Source organism: Pelodiscus sinensis, chromosome 2 (genome assembly GCF_052426305.1).
Source record: "Pelodiscus sinensis isolate ZL-2025 chromosome 2, ASM5242630v1, whole genome shotgun sequence".
NCBI lineage: Eukaryota > Metazoa > Chordata > Testudines > Trionychidae > Pelodiscus > Pelodiscus sinensis.
In genome coordinates, this window is record NC_143053.1 from 186304810 (window position 1) to 186329022 (window position 24213).

The following is a 24213-nucleotide window of genomic DNA, read 5'->3' on the forward strand; positions in this document are numbered from 1 at the left end:
AACCAGCGGGGTTTTAAAAATGGCGGCTCCCCGCTTATGCAAATGAAGCCCGGGAAATTCAAATCCCGGGCTTCATTTGCAAGTGCGGTATGCCTACATTACCCTCCTAGTTCGAACTAGGAGGGTAGTGTAGACATACCCATAGCTATTGACTGTCATGGAGGTGGATTAACTTTACTACACCTGTCAGTGTACAGCAGTGGTCACTAACTGGTCAACTGTGATTGAGTGGTCAATCCTGGAGATTTTCCCGTTAACCATGATCTCTGGTGGTTCAAGCAGGGTTGCTGCTAAGACAGGCTCCCTGCCTGCTGTAGCCACATACCACTCCCAGAAATGACCATCATGTCCCACAGCCACTGGTGAAGGGTCTCCACAAGCTGCTCCTGCCTGGAATCACTGCCCCCACAGCTCCCATTAGGCAGAAATGTGGGACTTGTGGGAGCTATGCCTGCAGACAGGGGCAGTGCACAGAGCCACATGCCCCCAGGGGCATGTTTTCACCTACTGGGAACACTCTATACAGTCTCAGCCCAGAACCCTCTCCTGCACTGAATCTCTCAGCCCCAGCCCAGAGTCTGCATCCCCTTCCCAAACCCTAAAGCTCTTTTGAGTGCTATCATAGTGGATAAACAGTGGACAAGCAAGGGAGACCTTATTTTAAAAATTGTATGTTTTACATCCTTCACAGACTTTGTCATTGTTGAAATGTTTTTTCCTCAAGACAGACACTGTTATATAATTGAAGAATGTGTAGCAACTGGTACACAGTAAATAGCAACGACAATCACTCTAAATTCCATAGTTTAATACACAGATGAAAGCACACCAATACAAAACATCCCTTTCAGTGGGATGCGATCAGGGACTATGGTTTGAAGGGGAAGGGGTTGGGGTTCTAGAGCTCTCTTCTTTTGTTGGTAGCTCCCTTCTCCCATGGCTGTCTTCTTGAGTTGCTTCACAATACCTCACTCAGGGGACTTGTGATAGAAGGGAATTGTCTTGTCCCCAGACCTTCCCCCCCCTCCAAAAAAAATCTCTCCCAGGGAGGGTGGGTGACAGCCTATGTGTGGCTAAGGTGCCCAGATGACCCCATGTTATACAGACAATCCTGATATTTGGGGCTTTGAGTTATATATCGACCCTGACCCTCCTCCCGCTCCCAATTTTCCGAACTGGTCATCCTAGGTGTGATGGGGATGCTGGGTGGGGTGGGTGCCCATGTGCCTTGGGGACTGTAAAAATCCCCCCCTCTCCCCCATGGTCCCGGAGGCACGTGGGTGCGTTTCGGTGCGTTCTACGGGGCGCGTGACTGGGAGCCCACGGGGAGGGGGGGGGTCCACGAGCGAGCGAGCCTCACGCGCTGTCTGTGCCCCACGGGCGAGTGGCGGCCCCGCCCGCTCCGCGCCCCGCCCCCTTCTGAGCTCCCAACATCCGGGTACCTGTCAGCCGGGCCGCGCCGCCTCCCGCTCGCGCTGTCTCCCTCCCTCCCATTGAGGCGGACGGGAGGGAGCGCACGGAAGATGGCGACGGCGGCGCGAGCCGGCTCCTTCGGTTCCTCCTCGCCGGGGCTCGGCGCGGGGGGCGGCCCGGCCGGCGGCTTCACCGGCAGCAACAACAACGCGGAGCTGCGGGCGGGGGGCGAGGAGGACGATGGGCAGAACCTCTGGTAACCGCCCACCTCGCCGGGCCGCCGCCCGTTACCGCCTAGCGGCCCCGCCCGGAGCGGGGTGGGGGGGCCCCCTGGCGGGGTTCCCTGTGCGGCCAAGTTGGGGGGGGGGGCTGCTCTTGTCAGTGACAGCAGCCATCGCCCATCCCTGCGCGCTGCGGGGGGGGGGCGCTGCTCGTGCGGCCGCGGGCCTGGCCCCTGCCTGAGCCGGCTCTGTCTCCCCTCAGGTCCTGTATCCTCAGCGAGGTGTCCACGCGCTCCCGGTCTAAACTGCCTTCGGGGAAGAACGTCCTGCTGCTGGGTGAGTCACCTGCCCCGCGGGGACCGGGCATCTCGCGCCGGGGCGGCGGCCGCCGAGCGCCCCCCCCCCCCCCCGTTGCCCCAGTTGTGGGCAGGAGTGGCTGGGGTTGGGTTAGCGCCCCACGGCGCTGCTGCTCTGCTCTTGGTTGGGCGGGGCAGGGCGAACCTCCCGTCTGGTAGTGCCGCTCCCACCCTCCCGTTGGGAACTGCGGCCGCCCCGCTGCTTGGTGGCTTTGGGTGGGGGTGCTCGCCATCTGCCTCCCTCTGGCTAAGGCGGGTTTCAGCGTGTCTGGAAGAAGGTTCTGTCTCCCCCCCCCAAGAGGTGCTGGAACAATTTGTACAGGGGGGATGCTGAGAGCCATTGAATCAAACTGTAAACTCTGCATATAATGGAAACCACTGCAAACCTGGTTGTGCTGCAGCACCCCTACTTCTAGCACCTATGGCTCCCTCAGCATCTCCCTGATTCAGGCCCCCAGCACAGCTGTTGACCTGTGTCTGCATCCAGAGCCCCCGCAGTGTCAGCGGCTGCTATTCCTTGTGAGCTGGGAGGACGCCGTAGAGGCTGTTTAGGGGTCCTGGCCCCCGCATAAGGGGCTTGTCAGTGGCGTTATCATTTGTTGTGCAGCAGCAGCGCCACGGCATCACTGCCGCTGATTTTCTTTGTGTTTTGCTACTCCAGCCAGTGGTAGTGGCTAAATCCTGTCTTGTTTGTGACTGTGCTTACCAGAGAGGGGATGGCACTTTGTGGCATGAGGATGATCAGAGTTATTGTGGAGGGTGGGGAAGAACTACAAGCTGTAAAGGTAAAGTATTTTGCATGAATGCACATTCAGAAAACTTATTGTGGGTGGGAAGGGACAGATTAAACTTATTGACAGAAAAGCTATTAAACAGAGCCAAGAACAATTTAAGTCTTAGGGGTTGATGAATTTATCGACTCTCTTCTCTTCCAACACAAAGCTCTGCAAAGGGATATGTATTAGTATTATGAAACCATGTCTCAAGATCCTGGAAGAGGCAGTGCTTGTAGTCTCCAGTGAAGGTTTGTGTGGAGAGTTTGTCATGCTTAGCTATTGGTTAATGACCCTTAAGAGAGTGATTGAGATTTGATTTATTTATGAATAAATAATATCTTTTTTTTTTTCCATCTGTGTATAAATTCAGTTGTGGACTCAAGATAGCCATTATAGATGACAATGCCATGCTAAGGGTGAGGTGATGCTGTAGTGAAACTGGTGTGGGTCTCATTAATTTTTAAACATTTTTTTTATTATGAAGCAGCATACTGAGAGCGATAGTCCTTTTTATCTGCCTCCAGTTCCTAGCTAGATTGTTTTGTTTCATGTTTTCATGTATGAGATGCCTGAAGTGGGTAGATATTAGAATTTGTTTTTATTGTAAGCATTTTTTGAAAACTAAGTGGGTTGACTTATTCATGTTGGACTGGGGAATTTATTTCCAGGTGTCGTCCTGGCTGCCAGGTTCAATCATATTGACCATCCTTTAAACTTTTAAAGACATCATGGAATACCAGACACTATGATTCTCTGTTTTAATTTAAATGAGATACTTATTGTCTGTTACGGTGCCCAGAGTTTAATTCTACTTGTATTTTTTTTAACTGCTTACATGCTGTCCCATAGGGCTCAATTTCTTGCACATACTAGCTAAAATACCATTACATAGGGCTGGGGAAACTGACTTAATGCAACAAGGATGATTCATTGTGGGCTGTAATACAAAGTAAAGCTTCTGGATTTGTAAAACTACAGATAATTCTGAAAAAGTTAATTCATACACAGGACATTAAGAAAGCTACTAATAATCAGGAAGCTAGAAGCAGTTAATAAATATGACGGTGTTAAAACCATTGGGTAGATCTAGATCTAGTGAGAATGCATTCTGCTACCCTCGAATGCTGTGTTATATCTAGATTCTGTCTCATGACTGGGACTCCATATATTATATCTAACTATAGCTGTTCTCCTTTCCCCTTCAAGGGAAAAGAAGTTCTCTCTTCCTCTTCCACAGCTTCCTGGTCATAGTGAATAGGGAGTGAGTTGACAAGGTCTTTATTACTCTACATTTCCCCAACTACTTCTGAGACCTCTCCATCTATAAATAACTTAGTGCCAGCTCTTGTTGCTGCTTATTACTTTGATTAGTCCCAGCATGATTCTTGTCAGCTTTTCTGTTTCCTGAAGACTTCTGAATAGCACTCATAAACCTGGCAAGTCTTGTTGTTTTATTCTGCTGCTTGGTGGAAAAGTTCTGAACAAGCAGTAGTAGCAGAGACCTGGGGCTGCTCTGTCTTCAGAGTCATAATAGCAAAGGTAACTGGCTTTAACTTCTCGGCTACGTCTACACTGGCCCCTTTTCCGGAAGGGGCATGTTAATTTCAGCGATCGTAATAGGAAAATCCGCGGGGGATTTAAATATCCCCCGCGGCATTTAAATAAAAATGTCCGCCGCTTTTTTCCGGCTTTTAGAAAAGCCGGAAAAGAGCGTCTACACTGGCCCCGATCCTCCGGAAAAAGCGCCCTTTGAAGTAGGAATAAGATCCTCCGGAAAAGGGCGCTTTTTCCGGAGGATCGGGGCCAGTGTAGACGCTCTTTTCCGGCTTTTCTAAAAGCCGGAAAAAAGTGGCGGACATTTTTATTTAAATGCCGCGGGGGATATTTAAATCCCCGCGGATTTCCCTATTACGATCGCTGAAATTAACATGCCCCTTCCGGAAAAGGGGCCAGTGTAGACATAGCCCAAATGTATAGTTCTGGTTTGCTACCAGAAGGGCTAGAAACTTAATTTTCGGCATTGATTTAAATTCTGTAGAGAATCTGGTATAGGGTTTTTTTATTTGCATAGAACAGCAATGGGCAAAACTAGGCTAGTGAATGTGCTGCGTGAGTGGCCTTCCATTTCAGTGGGCTGCAAGATGTGACCAAGATGATTTCACAGGATTTCAGTTTTGCTAACTGAACTTGCATATCTAAAATTTGCAAGGTGTGCCAATTGAACTGTAACAAGTTGGATGCAGAAGAAGCACACAAGTCTGTCTCATAGTCAATGTTGTGTGCAAATAGTGCATACACCGCTCTATGCCCTTGCTTTAAGTGCGTGTCTTTAGTAATACTGATAGGTAAAAATAATATACACAGGTGCAAACCAGCGGAATCCAGCAGCTCCATGAATGGGCAACCGTAAATAAAATGTGTCTCAGGTCATACATAGAACCTCAATGGGCTGCATGGGGTAATGTCTTTTCAAATTCTGAGGTCTGCATAAGCTCAAAAGCTTGTCCCTTTCACCAACAGAAGTTGGTCTAATAAAATATTTGTCTTGTCTGGGATATCGTGGGACCAACACAGATATACCTTCTTGCAATATTTGTATATTATGTTAATTTAAGACACCTTGAGGAAAGACTTTGAAGAACTTAGGTTTGGCAATTCATTAATACAGTAATATGTCTGACCTCTTATTTCACCAGTCAAACAGTGTCAATATTCCAGCAAGAATGCCCTGCTGCAGGTGATGGCCTAACTTTTTGATTGCATTATGCTATCATTTAAAAAAAAATTAGAACATCATTGGGCTTCACATTTTTCTGAATTAAAGTAACTCAGTTAAGCAACTTATTTTTTGTAATGAGGCATAAGATTCTAAGGCTAACTCTAAAGACCATAAAGTCTTGCTCTTTTGTTACCATTTTACTATTCTTACAAATTAGTGTTTTATATATTTGTTTATTTTGACACTTTTGACAGTATTTTACCCATCAAATGCCTTAATCTAAAAAATCATTGAGGAGTTAAAGGTGTATCAACGGAGCAACACTTTTTGGACAGAATTTCTTCAGTTTATCCATACACAGAAAATACCTTGTAAACATGCGTGTTCTGGGACTGTTGTAACACTTTGTGCCTCCTCATATTGCTAGAAGTAGTTCTAAGGGCAGGTACAAAATGCAGTTGCCCTGGATGCCAGAGGATGCTCAATTGCTGTGCAGCAGGGGGGCAGGATTGAGGGGTTTTTTTTTACACTCCACTTACAGTTGGACAGACAGTTTTTTCTCCACTTATTACTGGCCAGCTTATTTTTGATCATCCTCAGTTACAAGGAGTGGGTACAGAACACACATTCCCTGTTTAGCAGAATGGCTAAGGCTGCCCCTTCATATCATAATGTCCAATGCTAACTTCAAAATGTGAGGCTGATCTGTGAGCTGAAGTTTTATCTTGTATGGCGGCAGTGCTTGTCACATTTAGTGCACAATCATAGTTCATTGTTATTAATTTCATGGTTATAAGAATTTTAAAGTAATGAATTTCATGATTTCAGCTATTTAAATCTGAAACTGCACAGTGTTCTAATTGTAGGGTTCCTGACTCCAAAAATAGTTGACTAAGAGCAAGGTTATTGTAAGAGGTGTTGCTGTACTGCTACCCTTATTTCTGCTGGAGGCAGTGCTGCTTTCAGAGCTGGGCAGCTGCTAGTCAGGAGCCCAGCTCTGGAGGCAGAGCCGTTACCACCAGCAGCGCTAAAGTAAGGATGGCATGGTATGGTATTGCCACCCTTACTTCTGTGCTGCTGCTGGTAAAGGGCTTCCTTCAGAGCTGGGTGCCCAACCAATAGCTGCTGCTCTTCAGGAGCCTAGTTGTGTAGACAGCTCAGAAGTAAGAATGGCAAAAGTACCCCCTAAAATAACCTGATGATCCCTCAGACTGTTTTAGGTCAGGACCCCCAATTCGAGAAATTCTGATTCCCCCCAACCCCATGAAATTTGTATAGTATAGGATAAAAGCACAGAAAAGACTAGATATTATAATCAATGACACATTTTTCATAGCTGTGAATTTGGTAGGACCCTACTCATTCTTTAAACTAGGAAATGCTGTTGTAAATTAAGTGGGTTCAACTGGCTCTAGGTCCAGCAAGTACTGTCATCAGGTTCACTTGAAGTTATTTTCATGGGAAGCCTTTCGGCTCTGATGTGTTATGTTCTGCAAGTAGCAGTTTCAGTATCATTTTGTGTAATGCTGAATGATCTTGATGGTTACATAAGTCCTCAGCTGCTTAAACACTTCCATGTGGAAATTTTAGAATGGTCTATAAAATAGAACATGACAGTAATTGTATCTGTCTGCATTTAAGTAAGACTTTGAAGGTCTGGTGATCATTCTTTTTGATCTTCATCATATTATCTATTGGCAACATTCTGCCCAATACGTATAATTAGCAAAAGTGGGAATGTGGAAATTGAACCAGAGATCAAAGATTACGGCATACCATAAGACACTGATAGCTCAATATCTGCTTTTTGAAATCATCTAGAGGAGTGGCTGTTTAGTTTGGCTTCCCCTCTGCTTACTTTAGTATTGAAGGTACAGGTGTAGTGAGAGAGATACTTGTTCTGGTGTTTAAACTGAATCTAGTTTCCCCCTTATCTCTGCATTTAACTCTACTTGCTATTCAGGGGGTTTAAGTGAACAGTCTTAAGAATCAGTATTTTTGTGTTTGCCCTGTTGCCTCCATATTTTATCTGCACCCCAAGTATCTCACTTCACATAACTAACCATGTGAGTCTTTTGAGAGTGAGGCCATGCTCCTGAGGAATGGATACTAGGAAGTCTGTAAAAAGGAGGGGAAGAATCTGAAACCTACTTTCCAGTGTCTTCAGCAAAGAATATATCTAACTTAACTATTTACACTCTTCTGTTATCATAGTGGGGAGGGAAAGGGAATGGTCACTGCTTTACTAAATCTTCTCCTTCAGCAAATTCTGTTTCCTGTCATGGGATTATTTCCAGATGACCTAGTGAGCAGCATTGAGCTTCAGCAGTCTAGTCTAATTTTGCAAAACTATTACGAGAATATACCAGTCCAAGCTACAAAATCTACTTTCCTGGCCTTAAACGTTTGCTGTCCATCATCATCTTATCATAAATTTTCCTAATTAAACAGATGAATACAACTCTGCACACCTGTTCTGATCACTCTTTATCCATGGATTGTTTTGAGCTGTTGCTTCATAGCACACTTCTAGTACTATTGATCATTGATCTCACTCTCTTGGTACTATCTTGATTTAATTGGTTTCTGTACATTTTTAAGCTTCACTTTTTTAAAAAAGCAAAACAAATAGGATGTAATAGGAGGCAATGAGACACCCTGAGTAGCAGTAGCAGCAGCTGCCTGACTTAGTGTCCAGTTCCACCCACTGCACCTGGCGGCAGCAGCCTCTGGTAGCCAGTGTCCTGAGTATCCAGCCTCATGAGAAGTGTCTGGACAGGGTCTTGGCAGAGTCTCTTTGGGTGAGTGAGGAGTTTTAGGGGGCTAGTGCAGGTGGAGGCAGCAGCTGTTCTCGAGGGAGGAGATGTGCCTGGCCTGGGGTCCCTGTGCTGGCTTCTGGTGCAGTGTCAGGAACCAAGTCCTGGGAGCCACTGTTGATTGCCTTAGAGCACAGTGTGATCGAACCACCCTATTCCTGGCTTCAGAGCCATCAGCATATGAGGTTAGCTTAGTTTGTCCTGCCCTGGCTCTTGTCACTGAGTGGAGAGAGGTATGTGGATAGAGAAGAGACAGATTTGTTAATGCACACTGTATGCTCAGATGTGAAAGCACGGAGTGCAGCTGGGCTGAGGGAATGACAGCACAAGTAGGGATGTAAAATGTCATGAAATTATTTTACCAATCTGTTTTAAACATTAACCACAATATAATCATAGTAAGACTAATATTTATCGGTTAACAGGCTTTTAACTTGTTAAATTACATTTAGGTTCTGTGTAACATATATTCACAACTTAGATGATAGGGAGATGGTTTTTACAGAAGTGCTCAAGATTAACGATATTAACAAGCGGGTAATTGATTAATCGTGTAGTTGATACAAATTGTAGTGAGTACACAATTAGTCCATAAGGAGCCCTACTGCAGCTCTGCAATTTAAATGTAGTAGGAACTGCGCACGCAGGTAGCCTGGCTCCTCTTACATTTAAAATGCAGAGGTGCTGTGGTCCAGGATCCGGTGTGAGCCAGGATTAAACAGTCCCAGCTTCTGCTGGGTCCCAGACTGCTGCACATCTGCCTCCCCCTGCAGATGGTGCTGGGGGGAACCAGCTTTGAAGACAGCTCCCTCCTGCCCCCCAACTGCCCAGCACCATCTCCTGCTTCGTCAGGGAGAAACGAGTAGTTGAGTAGTGACTCGACTACTCGATAAGCCTAGGTTTACTGTGTAGTCAATTGCTCGCCTAATAATTTACATCTCTACTCAAGATTGATCAGAATTATGGATTTTGTTCTTAGTCTTTTTACAAGTAGTTAATGAAAGACTAAATTTGGTTCATTAACTTTGTGTTTTGTGATAGGCCTTTTTCAGTGGCATGTGTTTTTTATCTGAACTCCATTGTGTTGCTGACTATAGGCTGTAGAGATGTAAATAACTTCTTTATTGTTTCACAACTGGGTAGTGTTATATTTTATTTATTCTTGAAAATAGTTTTAGTTCACAATGTGAAGCTCAAGATAGAGATTTGTGCTTCCATTTTTATAATTCTTATAATACTGTTCCAGTATCCCTTTTCTTCAGGCATACCCAGGGCATGTGGCATAGATATCATTTTTGGTTTCTTTAATAAGCATACATAGCCCTAAAAGGCTTTTAAAAACACTGTGCTCATTTTTTGTAAGGAATGTTAAGTGTAGTCTTTCCTGCATTTGCTGCCAGACCTTGGCTTTAGAATCTGAACTTTTTGAGACAAACTAAGTTCAGTGTTCTCCTTCACCCCTCCCCATGCTCTGGGGAGGTGGGACATGGGAGCCATGTGGCCTCCCCCTCCCCAGTGCGACAGACCTGGAAGCTAGTACACATCTGGGCTGTAATGTGAGGGCAGTGGGGACAGACCTGGTACCAGTCCTCCTGGACGCCTGAGTCCCAGTGCCCAGCCTGGTCTCTGGGGTGCTGCTGGACCCTGTAATGGAGACATCCTGGACGCTTGGTTCCCCTCCTCTTCCCAGCTACAGAATTGCACTTGTAGGTGTTGTGGGTCTGCCCGGTGAGGCGCTGGCCGGGCTTGCAGGGGGCTGCAATGGAGTAGTCCGATATCTGGCAGATGGGGCCCATGCACATGTCCATGGCCATTTGCTTGTGGATTTTATCAGTGCTTTGGATGCAGAGGGAGTACATGGCTCTCGCAGTCAGTGTTGTGTACAATCAGCATGTACCTCATTTCATGTGCCCTTGCTTTGTGTGAGAGACATTTTTTCCCCATTGGTATTACTAACTATGCTCTGGTTTCCATTCACAATCTGGCAAGCCTCCACGTGGGCAGTGGTAAACAAACGTTTCATGGGCCACATATAGGCTGCTAATGGGCTGCATGTGGCCCATAGGCTGCCCACCACTGCATGTGTCCTGAGGGTTGCCCACCATTGGCAAAGGTGTTAAAAAATCAGTCTCATGAATAGGCCGCCTTCCCCCAACATCTCAATTATCATTTTAGTCTTGTCAGCTATTTTTACTGAAACATTTATATGGTCAGACTGTCTAATTAGGAACAGTTAAGTAATTTAGTAAGAAACACTACAAGAAGATATTTGCTTCTGAGTCTGCTCTTGGTGGTTTGATTCTTCAGGCTGCTGTTAATCTTTTCTGTCTCACTGGACTTTCCCTCTCATCTGGGGTTTTTACTGATTCTTAAATCAGAGATATGTTTTAAATTGCTAGAGTTTTTGCTATACATATGAATACAATAGTTTGTTACCTATGAACTTGGATAGGTAACAAGCGATCTGAGTTCTGTTTCTGACTTACAGATGTATGTGACTTCTGTTCCTGTTTGTTCCTGTTTCTCCATCTATAAATGAGGGTTCCTATAAGGATTTTAGACACTCAGTACATCTTTAAGACTTCTGAGCCTTCAGTCCCAGGATATCAGAGTCAGTTACCTCAGTCCATGGGATTGTGCTAAAGTTAGACACTGCTGCTTTTTATTATTAAAGTATGGTTCTATATTTATAAAATTTGTAAATAGTTTTTTGAAATTCTATTTTTATATGCTTCATTTTGTATATCTCTCAGCACCCTCTGTATGATAGTGTCATAAGTCTACCCTCTTGGACTGTTTTGAAATCATTATAGTAAAACACAAGTGAGAGTTGTTTTAATACAGAACTTGAATCAAATGCATCACTGTTAATTTGGATAATTTCTACAGATCTCTTCATGCTGTGCATCAGTTCTGACATTAGAGTCATAAAAAGACTGCTGCAGGCAACTACAACCTTTTGAACAGATGATAATTAACCCCTTCTTCCCTCCCACAAAGAGCAGGCAGCATGTGTTCCACACTCACCACTCTTGGATCTTACTGGGAACCTGCATTCATTTTTGTGCTCCGGATGATTTGTTGGTATGTTGCAGAATTCTTTGTACACTTAAATGGGGGTCTGCTATCTAATGGAGAAACAGCTTGCTGTGCTTGGAGATTTTAACAGAAGGGTCATCATTAGACAGGTGGTCATGCCCAATTATCTAATATTGTTAAGATTGCAGTTAGCCTTTCCAGCCTTCATCACCAAACCAAAAAACTGATTTCTTGATCTGAAAGTGCTGACAGAGAATCTGCTTCTACTTCCTTTGCTCTGATACCTGTTTAAAGCAGGCTGGTATAGGTTGATCTTAGGCAATTCTGTATGAGTTCTGTCATGCTAAGAGAGATACTTCCATATGTTGCATCCCTACTGTGCTGTAATGGTAAACTTCATATTGAATCTCTTTAGTCTGAATTTTCTCCTGAGGTTCATGTGATTTAGGGAGATGCATATTTTTTTCTTGAGCATTTTAAAACACTGAAAATAATTTATTTTAAGTGATGTAGTGACAAATGATGTCTTCAAAAGGCAGCTATAGCTATCTGTTCACAGTAGGAATTGGTTGTTCCAAATGTTTGTTGTTGAATGTACTGTCAGTATTCTGGTCACTTACTAATACAAGTTACCTTAATGATGTTCATTTGACTTTCCTTGCTATTATATTTGCCACTCAATCTCCACCGAAGTATGAACGGATACAAGTCCTCAAATTTAAGTAGACACACATTTAAGGAATATGGTGTAAATGTGCATTTTTTGTTTAGTTTGAGGGCTCTCTTTTCTTTAAGAAGACACAATAAAACAAGATGAGTTAACTAAGAGTTGACTTCATACAAGGGCCTGTAGCAAATATAATTGTTACACAAGTTATTTCTTGCTAATGATTCACTCTCCAAATAATGCTATTTGAAAAATAGGTGGATGTTTACTAAAAGTCTCTATAAAGTGGAAGTATTTACAAGAGGAAAATGAAAAATAATTTAAAATTCTGATGGAAGACCATTATTGACTATTTTTATTTGTTTCTATAAATCTTTCATGACGAAAATTGTCTCCCCACCCAAAGTTGGCTTGTGTTGTGCTACTGACTCATGCCTACTCTAAAGACATAATGATTGGAGTATTAGGGTTGGGGTTAAGAGTAAAAATAAAACAAACTCGTGCTATGCCTTGAGTTCAGCTGAAGCTTAACCTGTGACAGTGCCCTTAGGATTTCAAGCATAAGATGTAGTTTTTGTATAGTGCTTACCCCTCCCTCCCTCCCTCCCTCCCTCCCCCTCTCTCTCTCTCGCTCTCTCTCTATATATATATATATATTTTTTTAAAGTCCCTGCGGGATAACAGAGTGATGGCATCACGTTACTCTGCGTCCCACCACCCGTCTCCGCTCTCAACTGTGCGCAGCCTCTCCCTCCCTCCTTTTCTCGTGCTCCAGGGGACAGATCTTGGCAGCTAATGAACATCTGGGCTATGATGTGGGGACAGACCTGCTGGTACCAGCCATCCTGGACGCCTGGGTTCCATTGCCAGCCCGGTCTCTGGGTGCTGCTGGGCCTCCTATAGAAGCCATCCATGATGCCTGGGTCCCCTCTTCTTTCCAGCCACTTACTGGTGTCAGTCACAGATGTTGGTGTCATGGACCTCTTTGATGGGGCCCTGCCTGGGCTGGGTCTGCAGAGAGGCGGCAGGGGTCACCCCTGGAGCTGCGGGCAGGGGAAGTAGTTAGAGATCTGGCAGATGGGGCTGGGGCACATGTTGATGACCATCTCTTCGCAGATCGGCCCTGGCCTGCCCTCTGCCCTGGCCAGACATGTGCACCCGGGGGTGGGTATGAGTAACTGGGCTGCGGCTAGGCCAGCACCCCTCCTCCCTCCCCAGCCCTTCAGTGCCCTGCTCCCTGGTGCTCGGGGGAGGAGGGAACCACGCAGCTTCCCTGTGTTCCCAATCCCCCCCTTATACACACCCTCATCTGAGACCCTGCACCCCCAGCCTGCTCCTGCCCCCTCTCCCCCGGCCAGACATCTATCCTCAGAGAGAGGGGGTTGGCGAGTGTAGCAAGCAGGGGATGCAGCCCCCTAGTCCTTTATAATATACATCTCTACCACCAGTCAAGTGATACTTTTGTGCTTTCTAAAAGCAACGTTTTACTTTATAAGTGCTACTAGTCTAGACTGCTCAAGAGGTTCAGAGAATGTTTTTGTGACATAATAAATGTCTGCAAACTGTCTGAACTACCTTTTTTATTTTCTCCACTCTCATCTGTGGAAAGTGGGTTTTGCCCACGATAGCTCATACTACATATACATTTTTGTTAGTCTCTGCAGTGCTACAGGACTGCTTGTTGTTTGTCTGACCTATAGGCTTTTCTGTTGCTAGGACATTTGAGCTGCTATAGTGAAGAAAATTGCTTATGACTTTTCCTAATGTAGACAATGTTATAAATGTAGCCATGAAATACTGTGTAAAAATGTCAACTCTCACTGAATCAGAACTTATTATGAAAGATAATGGCAAAAAAAATTTTCGATACTCAAGAGTTTGTGAGTGTTTACTCTATGTGGGAAACTTATTACATTAAGTTAATCTGGGTCAAAAATATCTGGTCCAGGTTGCTATCATTTTTAAATTATTTTTTTAATTTTAACTTATAAACCAATTAACATTTATTTGTAAATTCTCAGAATTCATTTTGTACTCAAAAGTTAGTCCTTATACATTCTCTTCAATAGTCAATGGCATTTCCATAATACTGATTCCTATAACAGTTAAGGATGTGAAAGTATAACTGTGAAGTTTTGGATGAGTCTAGGTTACATGCAGGCTCCCTGTATGCACGGGGATCTGGTTTAAAAGCTGACTCCCTGGGTGCACTGGCTCTTGGGGAGCTGCCATCTCCTCCTCCCGGCACTGCTGTTTGGTTCATTTTGATGGAAACACAGACAGTTGCACTTCAGGATTAAGGGTGAGAATAAGTTTCTCTTACTATCTATGAAACAATGCCTATAGCTAGTATTTCCTAACACTTTCCATTATAATCCTCTCTTCTCATTTGCATATCATTTTGCCAAAATTTAACCACTCTGGATAAATTTTTCCATATCAGATCTTTCTGGGAATAAAAAATGAGCAAAAATGATGTAGTCACTCTGAGAATGAGGCATAGATAGGTAGTGATTTGAATGTTTTTGTTTAACAGCTCTTGCACCTCTGGTTTGGTGCATGACTTGAAATTTGGCATGAGAACAGTGCTGGGGTCAGAGATCTTTTGTGTTCTCTATGAAAAATATACTTGGATATACCAGAATTTATATTCTTTCCTATTCTTTTTGTGCATATGCAATGTTTATTTTTTTACTCTTTCTTTATTTTCAGGCCATTTCAATTGCACTGTGTGTATGCTCCCAGGCCTTGTGAGCTGCCAGACTGCTGGCTTGCTCTTTCCCATCAAAGTATCCTTTAGTCTGCAGGAGAGGATACTCTGGGTTGGAATCCAGAAAATCATAACCATTATGCACCAATTTAGTTAGATGATCATTACTGTTTTCTGGGACCTCTGATTTCAGTCAATAAGCAAGATAGTGTTCCATGAGTGAGTCAGCATATTAATTATCTCCATTATTTGCTAGTATTGCATCAGGCATGCATTACAGAATTCGATTTTTGCCACCAGGACAGACATGAGGAAGTTTCTCCTACAATGATTATTAAGTATAGGTTGTACCTCCGTTAACCAGGACTCCGTGGTCTGGCGCCCAGGAATAGGGAGGTCTGGCAGGAGGACCATAGGGGGTACCAGTTACCCCCCGCACGCACCGGGAAACCCCGCATGCACGCCTCCTACGGGGCTGACTTGCCCCTCCTGTGCGGTGCAGGGAGCCGATGCTCCCTCCTGCAGTACACCCGGCAGAGCAGGTAGCGCACTTCCGAATCGCCGGAAGTGGCGCTAAGCTGCGGGACTTCTGTCCATCCCCGGGAAGCCTACACTACCTCCATTTCCACTTGAGGTAAGTAGTGGGGTTTCTCGGGGGGGGGGGGGGGAGGGAAATGGGGTGAGGTGGTCAGGATGCCTCGCGATCGACCTGTTGGTGACCATGGATCTAGAGAGCTCTTGGGGGCTGGCATAGCAGTAGGGGCAGGCTGGAGCCCGAGCCCGGTGGCAGCATAGGCCATGAGGGGAGGAACCTTCCCATATCCAGTAAATCCTCTTGTTCAGAACAAGTCAGGTCCAACCTGTAGTTTTAGCAAGTCCCAACTGAACCCTATCGTTTTGCTATGCTCAACATACCAATCTAGTAATTAGTTCGGCTCTCAGCTGTTACCACAGATGAACTTTTTTTTCATCGTCCACGCTACAGCCACTGTCCATTGTCCAGTATGGGAAGTGTAGGTTGGTTGCAGTTATGAGATGGAGAACTCATTCCAATTAATCTTCTTTTGTGGGAAGATTGAACAAGTGCCAGATTCCAGTAGGGCAAAGAGGGGAAAAATGTGCCTTTGCTGCAGCAAAATGGTGACTTCTGTGGCAAAAATGCCAAATTCTGTCATATGGGGAGGGGAGAGCATAGTCTCTGGCTACAGAATTGTAGTGAAATGGATGGGATAGTAAGGACTTATTTAAAGCTCTTTCAGACTTCATGTGTATTGAACTAAGCAATGCCTATCTAATGATTTTGATATGATATTTGCCATCATAAGGGCTAGAAACATTGTTCCTTTCTCAGTCCTCATCTGAAGATGTTTGTGCAATCTTTATAAAAGCAGTTAAATGCCTAATGTTAATATTTAGACTGTTGCATTTTCTAGTTGACTTAATAGTATTTGTAAGATTTAAATAGTTATACAGACTGGCCATTGTATTTGTTTTTCATGGATGAAAATCCATGTGCATTTTCATGGAATAAATTGAAATATAGGCTTTTATGGACTTAAACTACACTGAATGTCAAATTTAACTTTAAAACTAGTTAATGATTGTTCCATATTCTGAAAATGTTAATTGAGCTAGGAAATAGTGATGTGAAAGTTACCGATAAGCATCACTCATAAAGGGTGAAGCTTACCGGTTCCAGTTAACTAATGAGGGCTGGGTTGGCTCCCTGCCTACCACAGGCAGGGGGCTGCTCCAGCTCAGTGGGGGCCACCGTGGCCAGGGGCTGCTTCAGCCTAGGCACGGCAGATGTGGGAGGGAGCTCCAGTCCCTCTAGGCTGGAGTGCCCCTTTGCTTGTCCCCCCTCCCCCCAATGAGTAAGCTGGTTAAACATTGTTTAATTGGTTAACCAAATAAATGGGATTTTACATCCCTACTAGGAAATGAGAACAGTTAAGTACCATAGTGGGAAAAACTACAGTTGTGGTAGATATATTAACAAATACTAATTATGTCTGTTATTTTGAGATTGGTATGTATGTGTTTGGAGTAAAGCAAACACCTATGTCTTCAGATTTGCAGGAGCTTCCAGCTGAGTGACTCCCATTGTTAACATGGTATTTCACTGTGCCCAAAAAGAAACTCTAGTAAATAATACTATTTACTTAAAGATTTGATCTATATTAACTTCTGTCTTTTTCTAGGGGAAGATGGTGCAGGTAAAACCAGTTTAATAGGCAAACTTCAAGGAATAGAGGAGTACAAGAAAGGAAGAGGAATGGAGTACTTGTACTTAAATGTGCATGATGAAGATAGAGATGGTAAGTATCAATTGTGTATCCTTAGCAGTCAGAAGATTTTAATTCTAAACTGGATGGATTACAGGCTATTAGTTGAATATGGAGTTTTTCATTTTCCAGGTCATTTGCTCACATTTAGCCCAGGCCATTGGTAACACTTACTTCAAATAGCAATTTCATATGAAATGTGTGTCAAGTTTCCAATAAACAGGTATCTGAATTATAGAAACCATCATGATAAATACCCTCTATTTAGACTGTGGAGGATAGAATGGTGTTGCCTTTAGAATATATATTTGCATTACTATGGTCCTTAGGGGTCCTGGCCTTTTAAACTTGGCACTATACAAAGAGTGAACAAAAAGATGGTTTTTGCCCCAAAGAACTTACAATATAAAAGATATAACAGTGACTCGACAGAAAAGTATAAGGAAACAACTCAATAGTATTGGTCAGCATGGTTGTGGATGTTTTAGGGGGAGCATATTCCAAGCATGTGGGCAGCCTGGGACAAAAAAGGAATGTACTTCTTTGGATTTTTCAAACAAGTGGCTGCCATTGTAGATTGGTGGGAGGCAGGAATTCACATTTCAGTAGCGAGTGAGAGATGAGAGGTAGTGTGGGGAGAAGCTGTGAAGAGCCAAGAAAGTGAACACAAGTAGCTTATGTTTAATGCATTAGTAGGGGAGCCAGTAGGGAGATTGAAAGCAGTGATGTGGTCAAAATGATGTGCTAGGGAAAACTATTTTAGCAGCTGCATTCTGCATGGATGAGTGAGAGAGATTGCATTTTTCAATTTCAGAGAGAAGGATGTTGCCATAATTGAAGCATGAGATGAAAGCCTGGTTGAGAAATTTAGTTGTGAAGGGATAAAAAGGCCATATCTTCCAGATGTTATGCAGAAATAAATTGCAAAATTTAGGGATAGCCTGAAAATGAGAGTGAGAACCAAGTCAAAGATTACTCCCAGGTTACAGTCCTGAGTACCGCTATCCTATCTGTCAGTATCTACAGCAATTTAGAAAACTGATATATGGGGAGATTAATACAGTGAAACCTTTGTTATCCAGCACTCTGTTAACCAGAAAACTTTGCTAACTGGCATTGCCCCCAACCACAATACTGTCACATCTTCAGGTGCACTGTCTTGGTTTACCATGATTGGCTTAACAATTTTTTATTTAAGAAGTACTGTCTTTAACTCAAAATAGAAATGTGAGACCAACTGCCTTACACTACAAAACTACCAATATTAAAATCATGAGTTTTACTATCAATGTCCATTGGTTTTTCCTAGATTGATGGGACCCTCAGATGACCATAATTTTTAGATAACTGGAACGCCCTAATCCCCGAGCGGGCTGGATAACACAGGTTTTTCTGTAATCTGTTTTAGTCATGTAGCATTTAAGCTCATAGCTAGATATCCCTGAGAAGCTGTAAGGCTGAGATTTTAGTTGGACAAAAGGAGACCGGTCTGGAGTAGAGCTAGATTTAGGAGTCATAGCTCAGAGATGGTAGTTATACTTGTTTGTGAATGAGATTTTGGTCCCTGATTTTTTTTTTTATACCCAAGGTCACTTTCTGAATTTAAGGGCAACCCAAGATCTGCTCTGCCCCACTCAGTCCATACACACCATCACTTGTTCTACCCCACCATTACTTATTTTTCCTGGGCTAGGGCAGAAGATTAGAATTTGGGAGGGGATACAGTGCTTGCTCTGGAAAGGGGTTCAGGGCTGGAGATTGGAGTGTAGGAGGGGGTATGTGTCCTGGCTCAGAGGGAGGACAGGTCTGGGGCAGGTGCTCAGGAAACAGGAAGAAATTCGGGGTGCAGAAGGAGGTATGAGGTAAAGGGTTGCAGGAGGGGGAGTGGTGTGCTGCCTCTAGCAGGTAGCTTAGGGCTAGGGCTTAGAGTGCAGGAGTGTCTCTGGGAAAGAGCTGGTGTGCTGTCTTCTTCCTGACAGTTGCACTGGAACAGATCTTGAGGTGGAGATGCTGAGCTGCACCCCCAACCCAGTCTGTGCCTCTCAATGCTCCTTAGAGTTGGAGCCGAAATCTGGGGGTGCTGAAGCACCCTCCATACTTATGCCCACTGTGTGGTACTTAGCACAGGCAGCGTAGTGAGGCTATGGAAGGTTCCCTGCCTTCCATAATGTAGTGGCCATGACTGGGAGGGGCCCATGTGCCCCTGTAACCGCAAGGATGGGGGAAGGAGACATGTGGCTCTGCATTCTGCCACTCTCTCAGCGAGCACCAGCCTTTCAGCTCCCAATGGCCACAGTTTCCCATTCTTGGCTAATAGAAGCTGAGGGGGCAGCACACTTGTCTCCCCTGTCTTCTCCATACACCTGGGACTTGGCTGGCCACTCATGGGAATGGCCAGTGTCGTGCTGTCAGGGCAAGTAGGGGGCTTGCCGATTGTGATCAAATGGGAGACTCCCTAGGATTGACCAGTTGATTGTAATCAGCTAGTTGGTGACCACTGGGTAGAGGAAGAAGAGATGGGGATCAAGGACAGAGCCTTTTGGAATCTCCCTAAAAATTTGAAGGAGGGTTGAGGAGGGTCTTCCAAAGGACACATTAGAGTGGTGGGGAAGAGAACTGTAGAGGACAGTCATGGAAAACAGACAGGATTTCAAGAACGGCATTGTTGGTAGTGTCAAAGGTGGATTAGCAGTCAAGGAGAATAAGGATGGAGTCCTGGTTCTGAGCTTTGGTGAGAGGGAATGTTTCAATGCAAGAAGAGGCGGTAGGATTAGAGTGGATCTGGTATGGAATTGGAGGAGAGGAACTCCGGATAACAATTGTAGATAGTGTATTCAATTAATTTAGAGGCGAAAAGAAGATGGAGCAGTAATTGGAAACACAAATGGGGTCAATGGTGGCTTTTCTGAGATAGGAGAAACTAATAGATGCTTGTATTGTGAGGGGAAAGAACCAGAGGAGAGCAAGAGATTAAGGAGAGGATGTGATTTGTTGTGAGAAGCTGGGATGGGGTCCTTGGGGGAAGTGAATGGTTTAGAGGAGAGCAGACAAACTGCTGCAACTCTGGTGGAGAGCAGCATTGTAGGAGGGGAAGATCACATTTTGTTAACTTGAAAGAAATTTGTGTGGTGAGAGAACTGGAGACAAGATGAGGAACATGTCAAAGGTGGCAGAAAGGCAGGTGGATGTGGGATTCAATTAAGTTAAAGTAGAAGTGGAGCTGCTTCTGCTAGAAACATAAAGTCGGGAAATAAATATCCATTAAAATAATTAACCAGTTAAACAATTGGAAATATACAATTTAACCATCAGTGGGCCAGCACAGGGCTGCTCTGGCACAGCTGTTCAGCCGATTACCTTATAAGCCTTCTCGTGAGCCTAATGCTTACTGGTAACAGCTTAACCTTTTACATCCCTAGCAGGAAGGAGAAGAAATTCATAGTGGAGAAAGTCAGCCGATCACAGGACTTTCTTCAGAGATGCTCTCTAACAAGAGAAGGAAGCAAATATTAGGAATGAGAAGGGGACAAAGTTATGGGTGGCAGCATGGAGAGAATAAACCATATCAATGGAAAAAAGGGAAGAGGGAGGCTGAGAGCAGATGAAGTCACAACACTGATGGAATGAAAGTCATTGGCAGTGACAGGTTGAGAGAGTCTGACAGTGCTGAAAAAGGGTAGGGTGTTGTTGGATTGTAGGGGGTAATTTGATAACCGATAATAGCCTTCCTTGTTGAAGACAAAGTCCAGTGAAATTTCATTTTGATGAGTGCAAGCATTGAATGAGGGCAGCAGTTTGAATGAAGAGGTGAGCTCAAGGAAATGTGCAGGTAAAGGATGGGATTAGACCATCAACACGGAACCTAAAGTCATGTAAGATGAATATGAAAATTGTGAGAGGAGAAAGAGATCCAAGAGTAAAAAATCAGGGGGAGAATCTGCGCTGGACCTCTGGGACCTGCCAGGCATCTGTGTGCCAGGTCTCCCAGCCTGGCTGCCATGAGCTAGGTGGCCTCACTATCAGCTCATTGCAGGAGCCCGCTGCCCTGCCAGCGCTATAGCCAGGGCTGGACTGAGGGGTGGGCGAGCCGGGCAGCTGCCCAGGGCGCCAACCGATGGGGGGTGCCTGATGGCAGCTGTAAAGGGCGCGCAGTGTCCCTTATAGCTGCCATCAGGTGCCGCGCACCCGGCTCCCGCAGCACCAGCCCCACAGTGCTGGCCAGCAGCGCCCTTCTCCCTATGGCCGCGGGGCCCTGCACAGCCTGGTGCGCGCGCCAGCAGCAGTGGCTGGGCCGGGCTGGGCAGCGCATGCACTGTGCGCCCCGGCGCGGGCCTCAGGCTACATGCCAGCGGCCGTGGCTGGGCTGCACATGTGCCGTGTGCCCCGGGGACAGGCCTGCACCCTACGGGCGGGCTCACACATGCATCTTGCACCCGGGGGTGATGCCGCGCGTCCGAGTCCGGGGCGCCAAAATGGCTCGGGCCGGCCCTGCCTGCAGCGATCCTTGCTGCTGGTCCTCCACCGGGACTCTCTTGTCTTGCAATGTCCGTGCCGGAACATGGATGTTGCCTAGGCAGAGAATCCCGGTTAAGAGAGTTTCAATCTGTACTTGAAGATGAAAAATGTTACACAAATGCCAGGTATTATGTTGTGCTTTCCACTTTCAGGCAGTTGCTGGTAGAGTAGTTGATACATTTGAAATGTTCCCTTTGTTTCTTTAAAAAAACAAAACAAAAACTAGTTGGCTAATATTGCAGACCTAAAATATGCGGAGATGGTATATGTTCCTTGCTTTTTTACATACTGGCTCATGGAGACAAAGAACTAAGAAACCTGATATTAATAGAATTGTGTTGACAGTTCTATTGTGCTAACCATGGTCCAGTAGACTACATTTTAAAAGGGCAATTTGCAAAACATAAACTAAAATCTATTTTTTTTTTTTTTTACTTTTTATTATAGACCAAACAAGATGTAACGTGTGGATTTTGGATGGTGACCTGTATCATAAAGGTCTTCTTAAATTTGCAATGGAAGCTAACTCTTTAAAGGACACTCTGATTATGTTGGTTGTAGACATGTCTAGGCCTTGGACTGCATTGGATTCTTTACAAAAGTGGGCAAGTGTTGTAAGAGAGCATATTGACAAATTAAAAATTCCTCCTGAAGAAATGAAAGAAATGGAACAAAAGTGTGAGTATTTTAAAAGATTGAAACTCTTGAAATTAAATATACTTAATGTGTTTTTGGTCTATTTAACTTCTGATGCAAACTGGATTTAGTCTTTGGAAATTCAGTAAAGTAACTATCTTGAGTTAGGTTGCCTAAATTGTACTGTTAAAGTACCTTCAATGCATAAATAATATTTCTCTATTTAGAATAACTTTGAATTGGCATACAAGTTATAACTTCTAAAAGCCTTGTTCTTCAGTTTTGCCTTGCAATTCTATTAAGACTATACAGCTAGGTAGATGTGAGGATGTTAAATATCGACTTAAGGCTGTTGCTACACTTCAAAGGTGAAAGCGCCGCGTGGAGCCCTGGGCTCTATGCAGTGCTGCCACTTTGAAACACCGTGTGCAACCTGAAGCCGGGCTCCTTGCAGCATTTCAAAGCGTCAGTGCTGCATGGAGTCCATGGTCAGAGGGGGAGTCCCCAGCTGATCCTGGGCTCCATACAGCATTTCAAAGCGACAGCGCCACATGAAGCCCGGGGTCTGGCCCCAGGCTTCAAGTGACACTGCCATTTTGAAGTATCCCATCCTTTTCTCCCCTCTGCTCCCCCACCTGCTTCTTCTGATAGAGGTAGCAAGGTGGGGGGGAATCGACTAGTCAACTATCCTGTCAACTATCTGATAAGTATTTGCTTATCAGATGGTCAACTAGTCCTTCACATCCCTAGCTTAAAGGGCAGCATATAGGCACTGTTTCCACCTCTTTGTCACTTGAGTAATAATTATATTTGCTCAAGGACAATCTTGAGGCAGTCTTTAATTAATGCAACATGTGTTAAATCACTATTGGGTAAGGGCACCATAAAATACTAGCTATAAATAATTCCTAAAGTTTATATGCTCAGTGGCTATTTTAATTCTCATAGTCACAAGAAAATTGTTTCAATATTTTTAGGCTATTATCCATCCGTGTTGGTTTTTGTTTTATAATTATCAAACGTAGATGACTGAAGCTGGGAAAGAAAATTACAAAGATAGAACATATGAGGAAAGCATTTATCCTATTTTACTAATGTAGATGGATGAGCTAGTTGTACTTAAGTTCTCCTTTTAAAAAAATAATTGAAATTGAATAAGCCCATGGAAAACTTCAGTTCCAGAAGTATCTGAGAATTGTGAGCAATTAGAAATTCAGAGGAGTGGTCCTCAAATTTTGAGGGATGCTGCCCCCCTGTCCATGGGGTCCCAGCTTCAGGAAGGTGGGGAAGGGGGATAGGAATGGTTTAAGGAGGCCACATCTGGAGGTGGTGGTGGAGATGGAATCAAGGTTGGGGGTGGGATCAGGGACAGAGCCATGACCAGGGGCAGTGACGTTCTCCCAGGAGTCGAGGGAGAGCTTGGCTTACAGCTCTCCGATACTGGAGGCACAGCCAATAGCATTGGAGCATTTGATGCCTCCACCACCTGTCCAGCACTGGGGCAAGCCAGCAGCAATGGTTCAACACTCCTCGCAGCACCGTTTTGCCAGGCTCATCTTTGGCTCCGCCTTGGTCAGAGTCTGACTCTTCCTCAGGCTGCGAAGTGGAGTTGGTGTGGTCCTGTGCTACGGTCTCACATTCCCAGTCCTGGCACCACAGCTCTTCAAGCCAGTTGTCCCTGCAAACCCCTTTCCCTGGATTAGTGGCCTTTCTGGACTCCCATGGGCATACCATCAGGCCCAGGACCTGGCCCAGGCACCTTCGTTGCAGGCTCCTTACACTCAGGGCCCCAGGTGCCACCCTCTACCACACCACTGCATAAGTCATTGGCACCAGGCCAGGCGATGCCAACCCAGAGGGAATCCCCTAGGCCCTTGTTGGAAGAGGCTGGGGACCAGGGCCCTCTGAGCCAAACAGCTCCATCTCAGACCTTGAAGCCATCTCAAGAGCATGAAGACTTCATAGTACGTGAGTACTCGTCATCTTCCCCGGATGAGGCCTTGGGACTGGCCTCCACATCAATGCCATTGAAGGATTTCTGGGCCCATCAGGACCCCCTC

General features: G+C 44.9%; 1 protein-coding gene across 1 annotated transcript in view; it reads left to right on the plus strand.

Moving 5' to 3' along the window:
• The first annotated feature begins 1433 nt into the window (after window positions 1–1433).
• Window positions 1434–24213, plus strand: part of DYNC1LI1 (dynein cytoplasmic 1 light intermediate chain 1) — a 46075-nt gene continuing 23295 nt past the window's right edge. Inside the window, exons 1-4 of the mRNA XM_075921971.2 lie at window positions 1434–1669; window positions 1897–1970; window positions 16919–17035; window positions 21965–22195. Coding sequence (XP_075778086.2) covers window positions 1524–1669; window positions 1897–1970; window positions 16919–17035; window positions 21965–22195 — 568 coding nt within the window. The 5' untranslated portion in view covers window positions 1434–1523. The remainder of the gene's footprint in view (window positions 1670–1896; window positions 1971–16918; window positions 17036–21964; window positions 22196–24213) is intronic.